This window comes from Prinia subflava, chromosome 5, assembly GCF_021018805.1.
Source record: "Prinia subflava isolate CZ2003 ecotype Zambia chromosome 5, Cam_Psub_1.2, whole genome shotgun sequence".
Lineage (NCBI taxonomy): Eukaryota > Metazoa > Chordata > Aves > Passeriformes > Cisticolidae > Prinia > Prinia subflava.
The window spans coordinates 5,461,279-5,477,183 of record NC_086251.1 but is presented as its reverse complement, the minus strand read 5'-3'; the positions used below and the strand labels follow the sequence as shown (position 1 = coordinate 5,477,183).

General features: G+C 51.8%; 3 protein-coding genes and 1 non-coding gene across 6 annotated transcripts; 2 read left to right on the top strand and 2 right to left on the bottom strand.

Moving 5' to 3' along the window:
• Positions 1–708: 708 nt before the first annotated feature.
• CCDC32 (coiled-coil domain containing 32) lies at positions 709–5,445 on the bottom strand. Of its 2 annotated transcripts, none has more exons than XM_063397756.1 (4): positions 5,344–5,445; positions 4,900–5,137; positions 4,036–4,192; positions 709–2,428 (listed from the first exon to the last, which is right to left on the bottom strand). In XM_063397756.1, the coding sequence occupies exons 2-4, from the start codon at positions 5,126–5,128 to the stop codon at positions 2,290–2,292; spliced, it is 525 nt and encodes a 174-aa protein (XP_063253826.1). In that variant the 5' UTR covers positions 5,129–5,137; positions 5,344–5,445; the 3' UTR covers positions 709–2,289. The 2 variants fall into 2 exon arrangements, with proteins under 2 accessions (XP_063253826.1, XP_063253827.1); XM_063397757.1 differs by having other exon boundaries at positions 5,256–5,378.
• Positions 5,446–5,564: 119 nt separating this feature from the next.
• Positions 5,565–9,266, top strand: LOC134550860 (protein-L-isoaspartate(D-aspartate) O-methyltransferase-like). The gene is made up of 8 exons (XM_063397755.1): positions 5,565–5,835; positions 6,581–6,685; positions 7,018–7,049; positions 7,495–7,599; positions 7,716–7,836; positions 7,959–8,044; positions 8,190–8,359; positions 8,630–9,266. Exons 1-8 carry the CDS (start codon positions 5,721–5,723, stop codon positions 8,640–8,642), a joined length of 747 nt encoding a protein of 248 aa, XP_063253825.1. The 5' UTR covers positions 5,565–5,720; the 3' UTR covers positions 8,643–9,266.
• A 9-nt stretch (positions 9,267–9,275) lies between these two features.
• RPUSD2 (RNA pseudouridine synthase domain containing 2) lies at positions 9,276–13,344 on the top strand. 2 transcript variants are annotated; one of them, XM_063397753.1, is made up of 4 exons: positions 9,276–9,401; positions 9,555–10,056; positions 10,514–10,810; positions 11,641–13,344. In XM_063397753.1, the coding sequence occupies exons 2-4, from the start codon at positions 9,559–9,561 to the stop codon at positions 12,403–12,405; spliced, it is 1,560 nt and encodes a 519-aa protein (XP_063253823.1). In that variant the 5' UTR covers positions 9,276–9,401; positions 9,555–9,558; the 3' UTR covers positions 12,406–13,344. The 2 variants fall into 2 exon arrangements, with proteins under 2 accessions (XP_063253823.1, XP_063253822.1); XM_063397752.1 differs by having other exon boundaries at positions 9,395–10,056.
• A 2,450-nt stretch (positions 13,345–15,794) lies between these two features.
• Positions 15,795–15,876, bottom strand: TRNAS-GCU (transfer RNA serine (anticodon GCU)). The gene has a single exon. It is a non-coding gene; the product is annotated as a tRNA-Ser (tRNA).
• Positions 15,877–15,905: the final 29 nt, after the last annotated feature.

Genomic DNA, 15,905 nt, shown 5'->3' with positions numbered 1-15,905 from the left:
CCAGAGGGTTTTTCCAGCCTCAACAATTCTCCCTCTCTGGGAGTTATTTCCACACATAGGAAGACTGGTGTTGCTGTGGATGCAAAAGCCACCCCTAGTGAGGCTGCTGCTTTTACTAGCACGAGTTTGTTTGGTGCAGAGGAGCTCAGCAGCCTGTTTTTCCCAAAATAAACCCCAGTACTGGGAGGTAAAGCCCTTTGTACTCAAATCATGTGGCATCACCAAGTGCAGTGACACTGCTCAGATATACCACACTCCTCTATTTTTTATAAAATCAGTTTCAGTGATTTTGTAAAGAAGTTTTAAAAGGATTTTTAATGGTGATTTAAATACAGACCCATACCAAGTCTATACTCTCGGTAATAATTTAATGATGTATTTTGATTTAACTATATTTATTATATATGAGAGGGGGAAAAAGTTAACTCTACATAAAGAATTGATTTAAGGAAATTATTGTTCAATCTTTGCAATGATCAGTTGGATTTTCTTTTGCCCCACATGTTCCCATAGAGCAGGTCAGAGAATCCTGGAATGGTTATTATTTCTACAAGTGAAATGGTAAGAGCTGTTTCCTCAGGTCCCTGCTCCAAAGGAAATGCTTGGTGACGTGGCTGTGGAATTATTTCAGCACAGTTCTTTTGGGTACATTTCTTCCTCAAATACGTTAAAGAACAGCTAAGATAATACAAAACATCCTCACAGTGCTTGCTACCCACAAGAACTTTATTGACTGGGAAATAGGCTGGGGACAGAGAAATCGCTGCTTTCTCTCTCTGCACAAACCACTTCTAGGAACAGCTCAGAGTCCTGCACCGTTGTCACAGCTTTGTTACATCAGGTGAGAGAGACCTGCACAAGGACACAGCCTTAATACAATAAGGGACAGTTAAAGGATAAATTGAAAGGGACATTTAATGACCAAACCAGCAAGACACGAGGCTGGCGAGCTGTGCATCACTGGCACTCAGATGACTCACCCCATTTCCCAAGGTTTAAAAAACAAGGGATTGTTTTAATGGAAAATTCTGAGCGTGACTTTTCCGGGGAGGTGAGCCTGGGGTGGGAGTCACACCAGGAAAGCTGATGGGTGGGAACAGCCTGCGAGTTGTGACGCAGTGACTGAGAGAGCAGCGCCTCTATTTGGGTACAGAGAAAGGAAACTGGGAGGCTCCAGCAAGAATTTGCTCCTAAAAAAGTGTTTTCAAACAGATACATAAATGAACGTGGTGTGGGTTAACTCCTAGAGCCACAATTTCCCCTTAAGGAGCTCTGACAGACTGTGGTGCTTCCCTCTACCGACCTCCAGCGTTGGTGCCGAGGCAGAACACACAGATCAGCGAAAAATAAGCACAGAATCTCAGGTTCTTGGATTAGTGAAAGGGAATAACCCTTGGAAGAGCCAAGCGGGGTGAAAAAAACAATTAAATACTAAATATATTTCAAGTCAGAGAATTCTAAGCAATTCTGTGATGAAAACAAGTTGTTTTCAACCTCCCTGGCTACCCCTCTTGGTTTCCCAATACAGAATCTCATCTGATCTTTTCCTGGGGAGGCTGAAAGAATAAAGAACAGGTACAAAACAACCAACAAGAGGAAAAATACACCCCCTACAGTCTATAATAGAGAGTTTGGGCAATAAAGTGGGATATTAGGGGGCACATTACAGAGAGGAATGGGAAATAGCTACAACATCAATGACACCATCAACTTATTGACTGCAGGAGAGCTTCTTTCAGGGCCCCAAATTCACAGAGGTGAGAAGTATCTGTCTTCTTCCTGGCACAGCCTGGGACCGAGTCAGACTGAAACAGTGAAGATCTGGAGAAAACACCGAAGTGGATTTGGCAGGAGAGGGAAAAAAAATGCCCAACAGAGTAATGAAAGTGATTCAGTGGTTTCTCTGCTCGATTCTAGATCGTGATGTTTTCTGGTGCTTCTCAACAACTGCTTTGTTGTTGTTGTTGTTGTTGTTGAATGTGTCTCCTGATGGATTCCAAACAATCCACATCCAGGCTGGAATGATGAAGTGGCTGCAGGCTGGAGAAGATCAACGAGAGGTTTTGGTTGAGCCGTGTCACAGGCGTTCCCTCTCGTCCCCACCAGTGCCAGCCGCTGCCTGCGGAGCTCCAGAGCTGGAATTCGGTGTCTTGGGGGTTCTTCCTTGTAAAAATGACTTTTTCAACTGCTGATAATTTGCTCTGTGCCCCCCTTCCTGCTGTTCCTATGGCTGGGTACATCTTCCTGGGGGCTGGGACGAGAGGCAGCCCCGGGCACGGCTGGGGGCTCTCACTGCTCCGCAGCCGGAGGCTCCTCCTCGGCCTCCGGCTTCTCCGGCTGCGGTTCCGGCGGGATGAGGCACTGCACCTCCTCGGAGCTGATGGCCACCTTGTCAGGCTGCAGCCAGCGCTTCAGGTGCTCCAGCGTGCTGGGGACAGCAAAGGGACACCGTGAGACATCAGCAACACACAGGAGGAGCGACAGGAAAAGCCTCCACAGGTGTTTCCTGATCCTCTGCAGGTATTCCCGTTCCCACAGGTGAGGGATGGATGCTTGTGCCAGAGGGACAGACAGAATCTGTCATTCTGCAAAGCCATTCCCTGCAGGTGGGCCTTTTAAACTGTGGTTAGAACACGTTTTATGCTCTGATTTCTCCCAGTGTAAGGGACCTGCACAGGAGCCCTTTCAGCCTTTGCACACCTGAAGTTCTCCTCTGTCTCTGCAGCCAAAGATTCCAGATCAATCAGACAGAGGGCAGAGTTAGGAGGGATATTGGGAATAAGTCCTTCCCTGTGAGAGTGCTGAGGCCTTGGCACAGGTTGCCCAGAGAAGCTGTGGCTGTCCCATGCCTGGAAATGTTCAAGGCCGGTTTGGAGGGGGTTTGGAGCAACCTGGGACAGTGGAAGGTGTCCCTGCCCAGGACAGGTGGGTGGAACTGGATGGGCCTTAAGATCCCTTCCAACCCAAACCAATCTATGATTCCAGGAGTTTGCAGCTTTCTGGGCTGGAAATAAAAAACCTCTTGTTCAAACCAACCAAGCCCCTGACTGCCTCTTAGTGATGAAGATCAGAAAATGTGGGGGGAAAGGGAAGGGAACAAAAGCAAAGCAGGAAGAGTATCCCAAAATGTGTGAGCACTAATAGGACTGGAAGGTTAAAAAACCTATATAATCCTAACAGTTTAACATCTAACTTTTAATTCAGCGCACTTAAAAGTTGAGGCTGGTTTAATTAAATTGGTGGGTGAGACTCAAAACTTCAGCACCATTCAGGAGTGACCTCTAACTTCATAGCCAAGTTCTAGGGACTGGAATTCTTTCATGGATGTCATCCTCACCCTTTAAAAACAGTAGAGAGAGCACATAAAAGCTTGGTTTTAAATATAAATCGCACTGAAGTTAACTGGGGACCAAAGAAACCATCTGAAACCTCCTTATAAACAGGGATTACTTTTCATAGTTCTGGCTTAAGTAGATTTTCTTCAAAGGAGAAAAATCATCTTGTCATCCAGAAGCAATAATGGAAAATGTCAGCTGAGAAATGAGGAATTTGGAGAGCGTTCCGTGTGATTTGGAGCTGGAGATTGCTTAGGAAAAGGGGATCCCATCTGATTTCTGTGGCAGGGCAATGGGGGAGAGAGCAGGAGCACTCTAAGAGAGGCAGGGAAGGGAAATCCCATCCCAGGACTGGCACCATCCCCAAATCCCCACCTGAGACACACCAGACATTCCCTCCTCTGCTCCATTCCTTCCCCACCCCACGTGTGAGGAGGGAAATCCTGGAGTAGGCCCCAGCTGCTTCCGTGCAGTCCGAGGGGTGCAAAGATCAGAAAGGAGCACTGGAAGCTCAAACCCCACGTGCTCTGTGCTCCCTCCAGCACAACCCCCACAGGCATTCCCAAAACGCTGCAGGAATCCCGTGGCAGCCTTCCCGAGGTGCAGAGAGATGGTATTTCTGTGCAACGTCCTGGCAAAACCTTCCCCTGTTTTGTTAAGAGGCAAGTGGTGACCCCTTTCCCACCGACTTGCTGGTTACCTCTCGTCAGCGTCGTGGCCCTCCACGTAACATTCTGCCTCAAACTTCTCCTGCAGGAACCTGTCCCAGCATTCCTTCTTGGCCTGGGACAGCGTGCGCAGCATGTCCTTGGAGGTCACCTCCTGGGACAGCCCTTTGATCCTCATCAGTCTTCTCTCTGGGAGGAGAACAGGGGATTTGGTAATCTTGGTTATGTTTTTTTGGTTTGTTGTTTGTTTTTTTTTTCTGGAAGGGGAGAGAAGGTTCTGGACTTCTGTATCAAAAGATAAGTTAAATTAACTTTTCAAGACTAGTTTCTATTTTAAAAGTAATTTCCCCCCTGTATCTCAAGCCTGCATGGCTCTCTTTCCTATATATACACAAGATGATGTTTTTCAGGTGCTGCTTCTGAAGGAAATGAGGTTTGTGCAATCAGCCAGCTCTGCCCATTTGGGGTTTTAATCACTTTCACACTTACTGCTCAGTTTCCATGAAATCACACAGGAGGGCACAGATCTCGCAGGCAGAGAGTTCCCACAATTTCCATGCAAATTGGAATATAAATCACTCTCACTGCACTACTTGTGGCACGATGAAAGTTCTGGCAGAAATAAAAGCTTTAAAAGCCACTTCTGCCACCTGCTCTGCTGCTGTGTGCGGCCTCCCACTTATGGTGGAGGGTAAGAACAATTTTTTCCAGCTTTTACTTGACAAAAAGCTCCTTTCTGTGGCGGAGATGGAGAAGCTCTGACTGAGCTTCACCTTCCCACTGCTGCACTTGAAGAAAACGAGTCAGATTCTGTGTCAAACAGCTGGGAGACTTTTCGTCCTCAGCAGTGGCACCCCATAGACAGAGCTGTCACCTCAGCAGCAGGAGACACTCACCCAGGGATGCCAAATACACCTCAGAGTCGTTCAGGGGTGCCCAGGGCTTCGGGGCGGGCTGGGAAGAGCCCCCCGCTCCGCTGCCCTCGGCGTAGGAATCCAGGAAGGAGTCTGTGAACGCATCACCGCCGTCCTTGTGCTCGGGATGCGGCAGACAGGAGCAGATCTCGGCCCAGAGGTCCTCGCTGGACCTGGTCACCACGGAGTCCACGCTCTCGATCATCCTCATCGTGGGATCCTGCCACGGGGGGAACACGCGCTGAACACCGAGCCGATCCGCCCGCCCAGGCCTCCGCCGCCTCCCTCCCCTCTGCCCACGTCACGCCAGCGGACACTCCAGGGAATTCTCATCCCACCAGGACACCCGGCCGCCCTCCAGGGAGCGCGGTCCCCGCGGCCGCCCGTGAGGCGGAGGGGCCGCCGCGCTCCCGCTCCCGCACCCACCGCCCGCGCTCGGGCACCGCCGCCGCTCCGCCCGCGCCCCTCCGCCCGCGGGCCTGGCCAATCACCGCCGCCCGCTCCGCCCGCGCCCCTCCGCCCGCGGGCCTGGCCAATCACCGCCGCCCGCTCCGCCCAATCAGCGCCGCCGTCGGCCCAGCGGGAGCGCCCATTGGCCCGCGGGGCGGGGGGCGCTGACGCCGCCGCGCCGCCATGCTGGCAGAGGGCGGAAGCTGCGCCGGCGGGCGCGGTGTGCCGTCCCCGAGCCGCTGTCGCGCTTGCCGGGGCTTGGCCGGGGCGGGATGCGCTTCAGCGCGGCGCGGGCAGCTCCGGCGGGGCGCTGAACCCCCTCTCTCTCGGCAGGCCGCCGCCGTGGCCGTGGGATGAGCCGGCTGCCGCCCGGCGCCGTGCTGGCACTCATGGGGCTGCTCTTCGCCAGGACCATGGCCTGGACATCCAGCGGCAAAACGCACGCGGAGCTGGTGAATAACCTCTACAGTGAGTGCCGGCGGCGTCCGCCGGAATGTCGTGTGCGGATATTTAGTGTCTGCGTGTGGGTATCTGGCGTCACACCGTGTGACACTGCTCACTTCGAAGGGTTGGGGTTCGTGTTCCTGAATTTCGGCACTTGCCCCAGCCTGAGCCGGTTCTATTTATAGTTGGAAACGAGGCGCTGTGCCAAAGGGGGCAGGAAAGCCTCTCCACACCTCCCTTCCCTGCCTCTGGAAGTGCGTGGCGCCCTTTAAAGTGCTGCAGCTCGGGTGTTCCCAGCCCGGGGATCCCGAACATCCCTGCTGTGCCTCCAGCTCTGCCCCGGCGGCTGGAATGGTGCCCGGTGCTCCCGCTCGGCTGCAGCCACATAAAAATAGCTGTGAACTGCCCCAGAATTCCCGCAGAAATGCGAAGGGATGCTGGATGTGTCAGCGGTCGCGGCCCTTGAGTTCACTGCTGAAACCTGAACCGGAGTCTCCGTTTCCCGCCGTGAAACGCGATCCCATCTCACTCCCGTTACACCTGGCGGTGCCGGGGTGGTGTGGGTGCAGGTGGCCACCCTCTGGAGATGGGCTGGTGGCCGGGCCCCAGCGGGAATGGGAAAGGATGTCCTTCCATTCCAACAGCGTTTGGTTTGCTGTCCCTCTCAGACCCCTCATTAATTCCCCCAGATCCACGAACTCCCTGGAGTGTGCTTCCCCTTTTAAATGCCGAGGATTGCAGCCCTGCCTGTCTTTTCCTTCTTTCCCAGAAAAAGGGATCATTAAGTCTCAGCGAGTCTTCGATGTGCTGTTGGCTACAGACAGAGGTCACTACATCAAGTACTTCCCATACATGGATTCTCCCCAGTCCATTGGTGAGTCCCCTCTGTCACACACATCTGCTGTTGGCAGGGCACAGGGTGTCTTGGCAGGTGCTCCAGGGTCTAGTTGTGCAATCCCTGTCTCTGGAAGTGTCCAAGCCCAGGCTGGATTGGCCTTGGAGCAACCTGGTCTAAGGGAAGGTGTCCTCACCCATGGCAGGGACTGGGGTTGGATGAGCTTTAAGGTCCCTTCCCACCCAAATCATTCTCTGGAAGGAGACAAGTGTTCTTCTGTTTTTTAAAGGAAGGTGGGAGAGTATTAGGAGCTGTTCCCATGGGGAATTTTATTCCTTGTCAAGTAACTTGTGTCCCCTGTTTCCTTTTAGGCTACAAGGCTACCATCAGCGCCCCGCACATGGTAAGGTGAAAACTCCTCACTTCCAACAGAAACGGAGGGAATTGTTTGTTTCTCTTTTTAGATGTAATTTTTCTTTGAGTAGAAAACTGAAACATCACATGGACACGATTATCCTGCTTGTTTCTTTAGGGATTCTCCTTTTTAAGAGGAATTTCCCCTATACTCTTTCAGTTGCTTTAAAAGTATGCTTAGATGGGAATTCCATGTTGTCCCTTTTTTTGCATGAGACTATTTTTCCCCACTGTTTCACACCTAATTCTTGAGCCTCTGTCTAAATGATGTCCTGCAAAAGATCTTCCAGGTCTCACACTGGAAGTTTTGCCCTTGGAAGTGTCAGGCACGAGGCCAGGTGTGCTGTGATTAAATCAGAAAACAAGAAAAAGTGTTGGAAGAGGAGACTAACCCTGGGATGTTTCCTGCTTCCTTGTCCTGGGTGTCCCTGCAGCACGCCCACGCGCTGGAGCTGCTCAAGGATCAGCTGGTGGAAGGTGCCAAGGCGCTGGATGTGGGATCTGGGAGCGGATACCTCACCGCGTGCTTCGCCAGGATGGTGAGCTCGTGGCACTGCATTCCCAGCCTGGGAAGCACATCCCTTAGTTGGCTGGAATAACTGCCCTGTCTCTTCCATACGGGAGGCATCAGGCATCTGACTGATGTTCTTTCCAGATCGGCCCGACGGGAAAAGCTGTGGGTGTGGAGCACATCAAGGAGCTGGTGCACGAATCCATCCGGAACGTCCAGGAGGACGATCCGACCCTGCTCAGCTCCGGCCGTGTGAAGCTTGTGGGTGAGCTCCCTGCCATGCCAACGTTTTCCCTGGGCTCTGCTCCTCAAAGTCCTTCCAGTTTCCTTTGATTCTTGGGGTTGTTACAACAGCCAAAGCCTTCCCTGTGTGTTTTCTCTCTGTAGTTGGAGACGGCAGGCAGGGATACCCCGAGGAGGCTCCCTACGATGCCATCCACGTGGGAGCAGCCGCAGCCACCGTCCCCAAGGAGGTAAGAGTGGCCGTGCTGGGCATCCCTGGAGAAAACGAGGGAACCCCTGGAAGCTTCCTTTCTGTCACGACCCTCACAGCGCCCTTATTCCCGCTGCCTGTGTGGTTTTTCTGCCCCTGCTGACCGGGATTTCCCCGTGCTGCAGCTGCTGAAGGAGCTGAAGCCGGGCGGGCGGCTGATTGTGCCCGTGGGGCCCGAGGGAGCCAACCAGGTGCTGATGCAGTACGACAAGACCAGCGAGGGGCACATCGTCGAGACCCAGCTCATGGGCGTCATCTACGTCCCCCTGACAGACAAGGAGAAGCAGTGGCCTCGGTAAAATCTGCTCTTCCCTGAGGAACGCTCCTTCCTCTGCCTCTGAGCTTGCTTTCCTTGGCTTTGCTGACTGAGTCCTGGATCCCTGGCAGATTTGTGGGGAAAAAAAAAGGAGAGAACAGCTTGGCAAAGCAGGGGGTCTTTTCTGCTTGATAGAGCTTGCAGAGTTTTATTTTCTCTCTTTCTGAGGCCTCGTGTGTGTTTTTGAGTTCCACATGATGCTGGCATAGAACTGAGGGAGTGGTAACTGTTGGTTTTCCTTTGCCTCAGGGATGACCTCTGACACATGGATGGATGTCCCTAAAGGCACCACAGAAAGCTCATGAGAGGGACTTAGGCCTGTAGATGGTCTGTATGGTTTTGCTTTTTAATGGAAATTTCGTCAGTGGCTAAAGGGAAGTTCTGCTTCAGAGGAGCTCGTTCTGGAGGGATGGAGAACAGGGACAGGACCAGGGGAGGCTCTTGGAGGCCGTGGCAGCTTCCAGAGGGCGGATCCAGCCTCCAACTCCAGCTCTGATAAACTCTAGATAACATCAGTTCACAGATGAATTCTGAAAGCAGACAGGAATACTTAAAGCTTCACTAAAACCACTCTAATGTCGACTACTCTGCCTAATGCTTGGCGAAAATAAGTCGCAATTAGTGTCTTGGAGCAGCAATGTACCCTGATTTGTCAATGTTTTTAAATATGGGAGCGTGTTCTTCTGCCTGCAACAACTAATTTAATCATGGGCAGCAACACTGGATTCTGAGGTTATGAAAAGTGCTCAGGTTTTGGAGGATTTTTTTTCTGTTACTTTGAAAAACGCTCATTTCTGGACTTCTCCCTCTTTGGGATTATGAGAAATGTTCATTTCTTGGCTTTTCTGATTGGAGTTACAAAAAACTGCTCATGTTTCTGCAAAAACGCTCATGTGTCGGCTCTTCCCTGACGTGTCCCTCCCGCAGGCGGTGGCTGAGGAGGCTCGCATGGGGCAGGCAGGCTGCGGCGAGGCTCGGGAGTCATTTCTGAAGCAGTTCTGAGTGGGGAAACTGCTGGGAGGTAAATAAATAAAGGCATGGCCACTCCTCCGCCGCCTCCCGCGCCCTCACGACTCTGGTATGGGACGGGGGGGGAGGCGGGAACGGGGCAGGGCGCCGGGGGCGTGGCCTGGCGGTGCCGGCCCGCGCTGATTGGCTGCGCCGCCCGGCGCAGCGCGATGCGTCACGGCGTGCGGCGCGCGGTGTGGTCGGCGTGGGTGCGCGCGGCGGGGATCGCGGTGCGGCCGCCGCCGCCACTGCCCCGCGGGGACATGGCCGAGGCGGGACCCGGCCCCGGCGAAGCCCGGCAGCAGGAGCCGGGCCCCGCCGGCAAGGAGGAGGAAGAGGAGGAGGCGGCGCCGGCCCCCAAGAAGCGGCGGCTGGCGGGCGGCGAGCGGTACGTGCCGCCACCGCGGAAGCTGAACGCCGGCGTGAGCTTCGGCGCCGAGCACTTCGCCGAGACCTCGTACTACTTCGAGGGCGGCCTGCGCAAGGTGCGCCCCTACTACTTCGACTTCCGCACCTACTGCAAGGGGCGCTGGGTGGGCCGCAGCCTCCTGCACGTCTTCGGCACCGAGTTCCGAGCGCAGCCCCTCGCCTATTACCGCGCCGCCGCCCGCGCCGGCCGCCTGCGCCTCAACGAGGAGCCCGTGCGCGACCTGGACATCGTGCTCAAGGTGGGCGGGCCCGAGTGGGCGCTCCGGGGGCGTCGTGGGCCGGTGGCAGAGCCCGGCCCGCGCCCAGCCGTGAGCATCACCCTGTGAGCTGCGTGGGCAGATAACACATGGCGAGGGGTTGGACTCGATGATCCCGATGGGTTCCTTTCAATTCGACATACTCTGCGATTCTGTGAAACCTGTGGAAGGGGAAATCGGGGCTCCCGGGGAATCCGTGCCACGCTGGGTTCGGGCATGTGTGGATCCTACAGCCTCGCGGCTTCCTTGCCCCTTGGGAATGGGAGTACCCCATGGGCAGGTTATCGGATTTGCGTGGTGACACACACGCTTATTATCCTAAATCCGGGCTCCCAGGAGAAAGGGGCTTTAATTCTTCTCCCACGATGTCAAGTCTGTGTTGTTTGTGGCTGGGTGGATGGTTGCACAAGCTGGACTAATTGTCCGTGTCCCCTTCCAGAACAACGACTTCCTCAGGAACACGGTGCATCGGCACGAGCCGCCGGTCACTGCGCAGCCCATCCGCATCCTGGCGGAGGATGAGGAGGTGGTGGTGGTGGACAAGCCCTCGTCGCTGCCCGTCCACCCCTGCGGCCGGTTCCGGCACAACACGGTCATCTTCATCCTGGGCAAGGAGCACGGCCTGCGGGAGCTGCACACGCTGCACCGCCTGGACCGCATGACCTCGGGCGTGCTCATGTTCGCCAAGACCGCGGCCGTGTCCAAGCGCATCGACGAGCAGGTCCGGCAGAGGCAGGTGAGCTGCTGCCGCGCTCTCCTGGGGCAGATGTGCTCCAAAGGCAGCCGGGTTTGGAGATCAGCTCAAGTTCCCCAGACAACTCACGGTTGTGTTGCTGTTCTTGACTGTTGGTGCTTCTCGTCCCTAATGGGCTGAAGGCAGAGTAAAAATTGAATTCAGTAATACGGGATTGGGAGGGAGGTCCTAAAGAATTTAACTGAATTTGGTAATACTAGCGTGATAATATGAGACTGAAAACCCTAAAAATGGAACTGCTTTTGCTGATACCAGATTGGAAGGGATCTCCTGACAATTTATTTCAATGTGGTAATTTATTTTAATAATATTGGACTGAAAGGGATCTCCTACAAATTTAGTTTGATTTGGTAATATTTAATTGAAAAGGGTCTCATAAAGCTTCAATTGATTTTGATATTTTAGGTTAAAAGTAATCTCCTAAAATTTAAATTATTTCAGTAATCTTGGGTTGAAGGGGATCTTCTTACCTAAGGGATAGGTAGGGAAACTTGCTGGGATCATGCAAAGTCAGAGACATATATCAACTATCCAGTACTTTTGCAATTTTAAAAATCACATTTTTCCAGAGTCTCTTGATCCAAACAGAACTTTTTCTGGGGTTGACTTCAGGGCTGTAAGCCAAAGGCTGTGGAGAGGTGGCTCCTGAATTTAATATGAGGCAAATAGACCAGGCCTTTCTGTTCTTCTGTTGTAATGAAATGCCACCTTCGGATGTATTTTATCGAGGGGAGAGGGAGGAGGAGCGGTGTTGGAGCCTGGGTGTGTTTTCCACTGCGTTTCCTGAGCCTTCCTCTTGTGTCTCCTGGCAGCTGGAGAAGGAATACGTGTGCCGGGTGGTGGGGGAGTTCCCAGAGCACGAGGTGGTCTGTGAGGAGCCCATCCTGGTGGTGTCCTACAAGGTGGGCGTGTGCCGCGTGGATCCCAAGGGGAAGCCGTGCCAAACCCTCTTCCAGAGGCTCAGCTACAACGGCAGCAGCAGCGTGGTGAGGTGCCTGCCCCGCACGGGCCGCACGCACCAGATCCGCGTGCACCTGCAGTTCCTGGGGCACCCCATCGTCAACGACCCCATCTACAACATGGAGGCGTGGGGCCCGCACAGGGGCAAGGGCGGCAACATCGGGAAGACGGATGAGGAGCTCCTGAGGGCGCTGGTGGAGGAGCATCGTTCCAAACAGAGCCTGGAGGTCTTGGGTATTGGGGAGGAGGACTTGAGCTCCAGCGGGGAAAGTAAAGACTGCGGGGTTTCGGGTGACTGCACAAAGTCTGCGGAGGCTGATCCTGTAAATGGGAGCTCCTGCCCTGCTGAGGACGAGAAGGATCCTGAGAGGAATGATGTAGCAGCTTGTCCACTGAACTCTGATATCAACCTGGAAATGCCTGATAAGGACAAAGAGCTCAGCTTGTGTGGGAATCAGGGGGAGAAGGACCCTTTGTGTGTGGAGTGCAGGACGAGCAGGCGGGACCCGTCTCCCAAGGAGCTGGTGATGTTCCTGCACGCCCTGCGCTACAAGGGCACGGACTTCGAGTACTGCTCCAGCATGCCCGAGTGGGCCAGGGAGGACTGGGAGGGATGAGCAGGATTCTGAGGACACTGCTTGCCGGGACAGCGGCATGCCAAGACCAAAGATTGACTTTTCGTTGTTGAGGTGAACAAAGTGTGCCTTGAGCTGGGGTGGGAGGGGTCAGTGGGGCTGGAGAACTGTCCCGCTTCCCACAGGTGCTGTGGAAAACGAGCAGGGAAACGAGGCTGAAACAGGAGTTCCGTGTTGCCCTTCAGTGAACTGGCACATGAAGGCAGCAAGGACCGAGCTCTGCTCAGCACAGGCAGCTTTGCTTTCATCTCAATGGATTCTGGATCAATTATCCACGTGGATAACGAAGTGCATGCACTAAAAGTCAAAAACTGATTTTTCTTCCAGCCTACTGTGTTCCTGTGTCTTACAGTAAGAGCTGCTGGATGTCATGTCATAAAACCCCCCGGTTTTACAGTATTTTATTGTCAGATTGATTTCAAAATTACAAGATTACTCCTGAGAACACTGTGAGGTAAAACCAGAACACTGTGATCTGTTTTGTGCCTGCTCTTTGTCAGCAAGGTTCACTTGCCTTTGAAATTACCAATATTCATTCAAATAATTACTTAAGTTAGTAGTTCTGGGTGCAGGTATTCAGTCTGGTGTTGGAGGTACTATTCCCCAGATTTTGTCTTGAAGAGATTTTTTAATATCACTTCAGTGTAACAATCAGCTTTCAAGAAAAACAAAAGCAGTTTTCTGAAGGAGAAGACTTTTTAAAAAATAGTTTTATACGAATGATAAATATCACCATAGCTATTTTCCTCAGTGTTTGCACAGTTGATTCTTGGCTTCTGGGAGGGTTTTTATATTAATTTTGGAGATCTCAGGTTCGCAAACCCACAGGAATTAGTACTTTCCTCCTAAAATCACTTGATAATGTCACCAGGATCAGGATGTAGCTACCAAATCACAATAAACCATTGCTTCCTTACAGTAGCCCAGAGGAGCCAAGTGATGTCTTTCTCTGCTGGATCATCCAGCTGATGTTGAATATTTCCATAAAAATTCACTCCGGTTTGAGCTTTGCTGTTCCACATCCTGCCAACGGATTTGTGATTCTAGTTTAATCCCAGATATTTAGAGAGATGATGCTGAAAATCAGCATTATCCAAATTTTTGATGCATTGGAATACACCTTTCATGGAAATAAATGGAACTTGGGCACTTTGTATAAAAAAGGGTGGCTGCTGCTGTTACTGGATTTGGATACAGGGGGAAAGGGGATAGATTTAAGGATGACAGTTAAATTAGACTTTGATGTATCCCAAGTTATGCTGGGAGGTTTTTTGGTAAGAAATTTCATTTACCAAAAAAAAGGCTCTATCAGGGATTTTTCTGACTGAGATTGGGGCCAAAGGGCCTCATGAGGAACTGGAGCTCAGCACTGCTTTTCCCCTTTTCCTGGAATAATGGCTGCAGTTGGCAACTTTTAATCTCCTGGTCAAGAAACCTCTGGGCTTCTGTTTCCGAGATTCTGTGAACAATGAAAATTTAGGATTTTTTTCAGAAGGATCCTACTTCTAATTGCATTTTGTTTAATTTTAGTTTATTTCATGTCAAAACAGTGTTTGATGTTTTGCTAGCTGGGAAAACGTTGCTCTTGGAGATGCCCTGTGATAAATTCCTATCTGAGACTGGGTCTGAGGTAAATACCGGGTCCTGGTTGTGGGCATAAAAGTCTTCCATACAAAGTGTAGGTCCTGGAAGAATTCCTTTCTTTAGTACACCTTTACTTGGACGTGTCCTGACACTGCTGGGTTAGGTTTGGACTCGATCTTGAAGGTCTTTTCTATCATAGGTGATCCTGTAATTCTGTCTTCATCAGGAGAATGCCTGTCCCACTGTGCTAAAGCACTTTTCCATACAAATAAACCCTCCTGGCAAACTTCCCTGTGCCTTGGCCTCTCCCTGTGCAGGACTGACTGGAATTAGCCCCTAGACACTCACCTTCCACACAGTAACTCTTGTCTAATTGCTTTTTAACCCGTACATTGTGGTTGGGAACCTTTTGTGTGACTGCACCGTTGTGATCTGGCCACTCTCTGCCCCGGATTTGGTGTGATCTAATTTCCAGAAGGATTTAAAAGTAGTTAAAACTCTGGCAGCATGTGCAGGAAGAGCTCAGAGTTGTCACAGCAGAGGTGGGAGATGTCCCTTCCCCTGGAAGCTCTGTGTTTCATTAACTTTTACTTCCAGGTGTGGTTTTTTTTTGTTTGTTTTTTTGTGGTTTTTTTGTTTTGTTTTGGTTTTTTTTTTTTTTTTTTTTTTTTTTTTTTTTTTTGTTTGTTTGTTTGTTTGTTTGTTTGGGGTTTTTTTGTTTGTTTTTGTTTTGGGTTTGGTTTGGTTTGGTTTGGTTTGGTTTTGTTTTTGTTTTTAATAGGTGAACCGTGGATGGCTTAGGCAGAGAGGAAAAGTTTTCCTCTATCTTACACCCATTTATGCTTTTTAAATTGCCATAACTTGATGGAAGACAAAGCCCAATGCAGTAATTAGTTATCTGAAAAGAACTTGATGTAATTTTCAGTGAGGGCCCTAAAGCCCAGCCAGTCCCACCCCTCTGCCATGGGCAGGGACACTTTCCACTAGACCAGGTTGCTCCAAGCTGGCCTTGGATGCTTGCAAGGATCCAGGGGTAGCCTCAGCTTCTCTGAGGAGGCCAGGGCCTCCTCACCCTCCCAGGAAAGATTACTTCCCAATATCACATCTAAATCTCCCCTTTTCCAGTTTGGAGCCATTCCCCCTTGTCCAAAGTTCATCTCTTGGAGATCTCTTAGGCACTGAAAGGGGCTCTAAGGGTTCCCTGGAGCCTTCTCTTTTCCAGGCTGAACAGTCCCAGCTCTCTCAGCCTTTCCTCATAGGAGAGATCTTCTATCCCTCTAATTCTTACTCAAAGCTTTCATAAAGGACCCAGCAGGCCTCGTTTTTGGACGTTTTGTTGGGATTCCAGAGGAATATGAAATTAAAAGGGATTTGTTCCCAGTGTCACAGCTGGAAGCTCCCCAGGAGAGCGGTGTTCTGAGGGAAGGAGGTAAGTCAGGCTACCCCGTGGAGAGGCACCACAGGGAGCTGGATACTGGGTGAGGTCGTTCAATCTCTCGGGACCCTCTGTCCTGGCTGGACCCCTGAATTCCTTGGGACACTATCCTGGATGACTCCTAGATCCCTCGTGACACTCCGTCCTGGCTGCGACCCCTGGAATCTTAGGGATGCTCCATCCAGCCTTGTGACCCTAAATCCCTCAGGATGCAGTTTCCTGTCTGTCCCGTGAGCCACCTCCGCTTTTCCTTCTCTCCATAAGGGCCAGAGGGAGAGGCGGGAGGGAGAGGTCTCGTTGGAAGTGTTGGGGGAAAAAAAAAAAATGGAGTGAGGGGAAAAGTTTTGACTCCCGACGAGGATGGGATTCGAACCCACGCGTGCAGAGCACAATGGATTAGCAGTCCATCGCCTTAACCACTCGGCCACCTCGTCACAGCGACTGTTTCCTCACCGGGCCTCTA

Bases quoted from the DNA above. Each gene is read 5' to 3' on its own strand.
- LOC134550860 (XM_063397755.1), top strand. From the start codon at position 5,721: ATGAGCCGGCTGCCGCCCGGCGCCGTGCTGGCACTCATGGGGCTGCTC. The intron at 5,836-6,580 runs GTGAGTGCCGGC...CTTCTTTCCCAG, and splicing joins GCTGGTGAATAACCTCTACA to AAAAAGGGATCATTAAGTCT. The intron at 8,045-8,189 runs GTAAGAGTGGCC...CCCGTGCTGCAG, and splicing joins CAGCCACCGTCCCCAAGGAG to CTGCTGAAGGAGCTGAAGCC.
- RPUSD2 (XM_063397752.1), top strand. From the start codon at position 9,418: ATGGCCACTCCTCCGCCGCCTCCCGCGCCCTCACGACTCTGGTATGGG. The intron at 10,057-10,513 runs GTGGGCGGGCCC...GTCCCCTTCCAG, and splicing joins ACCTGGACATCGTGCTCAAG to AACAACGACTTCCTCAGGAA. The intron at 10,811-11,640 runs GTGAGCTGCTGC...GTCTCCTGGCAG, and splicing joins AGCAGGTCCGGCAGAGGCAG to CTGGAGAAGGAATACGTGTG.
- CCDC32 (XM_063397756.1), bottom strand. From the start codon at position 5,128: ATGAGGATGATCGAGAGCGTGGACTCCGTGGTGACCAGGTCCAGCGAG. The intron at 4,193-4,899 runs GTGAGTGTCTCC...TTCTCCTCCCAG, and splicing joins GGTGTATTTGGCATCCCTGG to AGAGAAGACTGATGAGGATC. The intron at 2,429-4,035 runs GTAACCAGCAAG...TGCTGTCCCCAG, and splicing joins GGCCACGACGCTGACGAGAG to CACGCTGGAGCACCTGAAGC.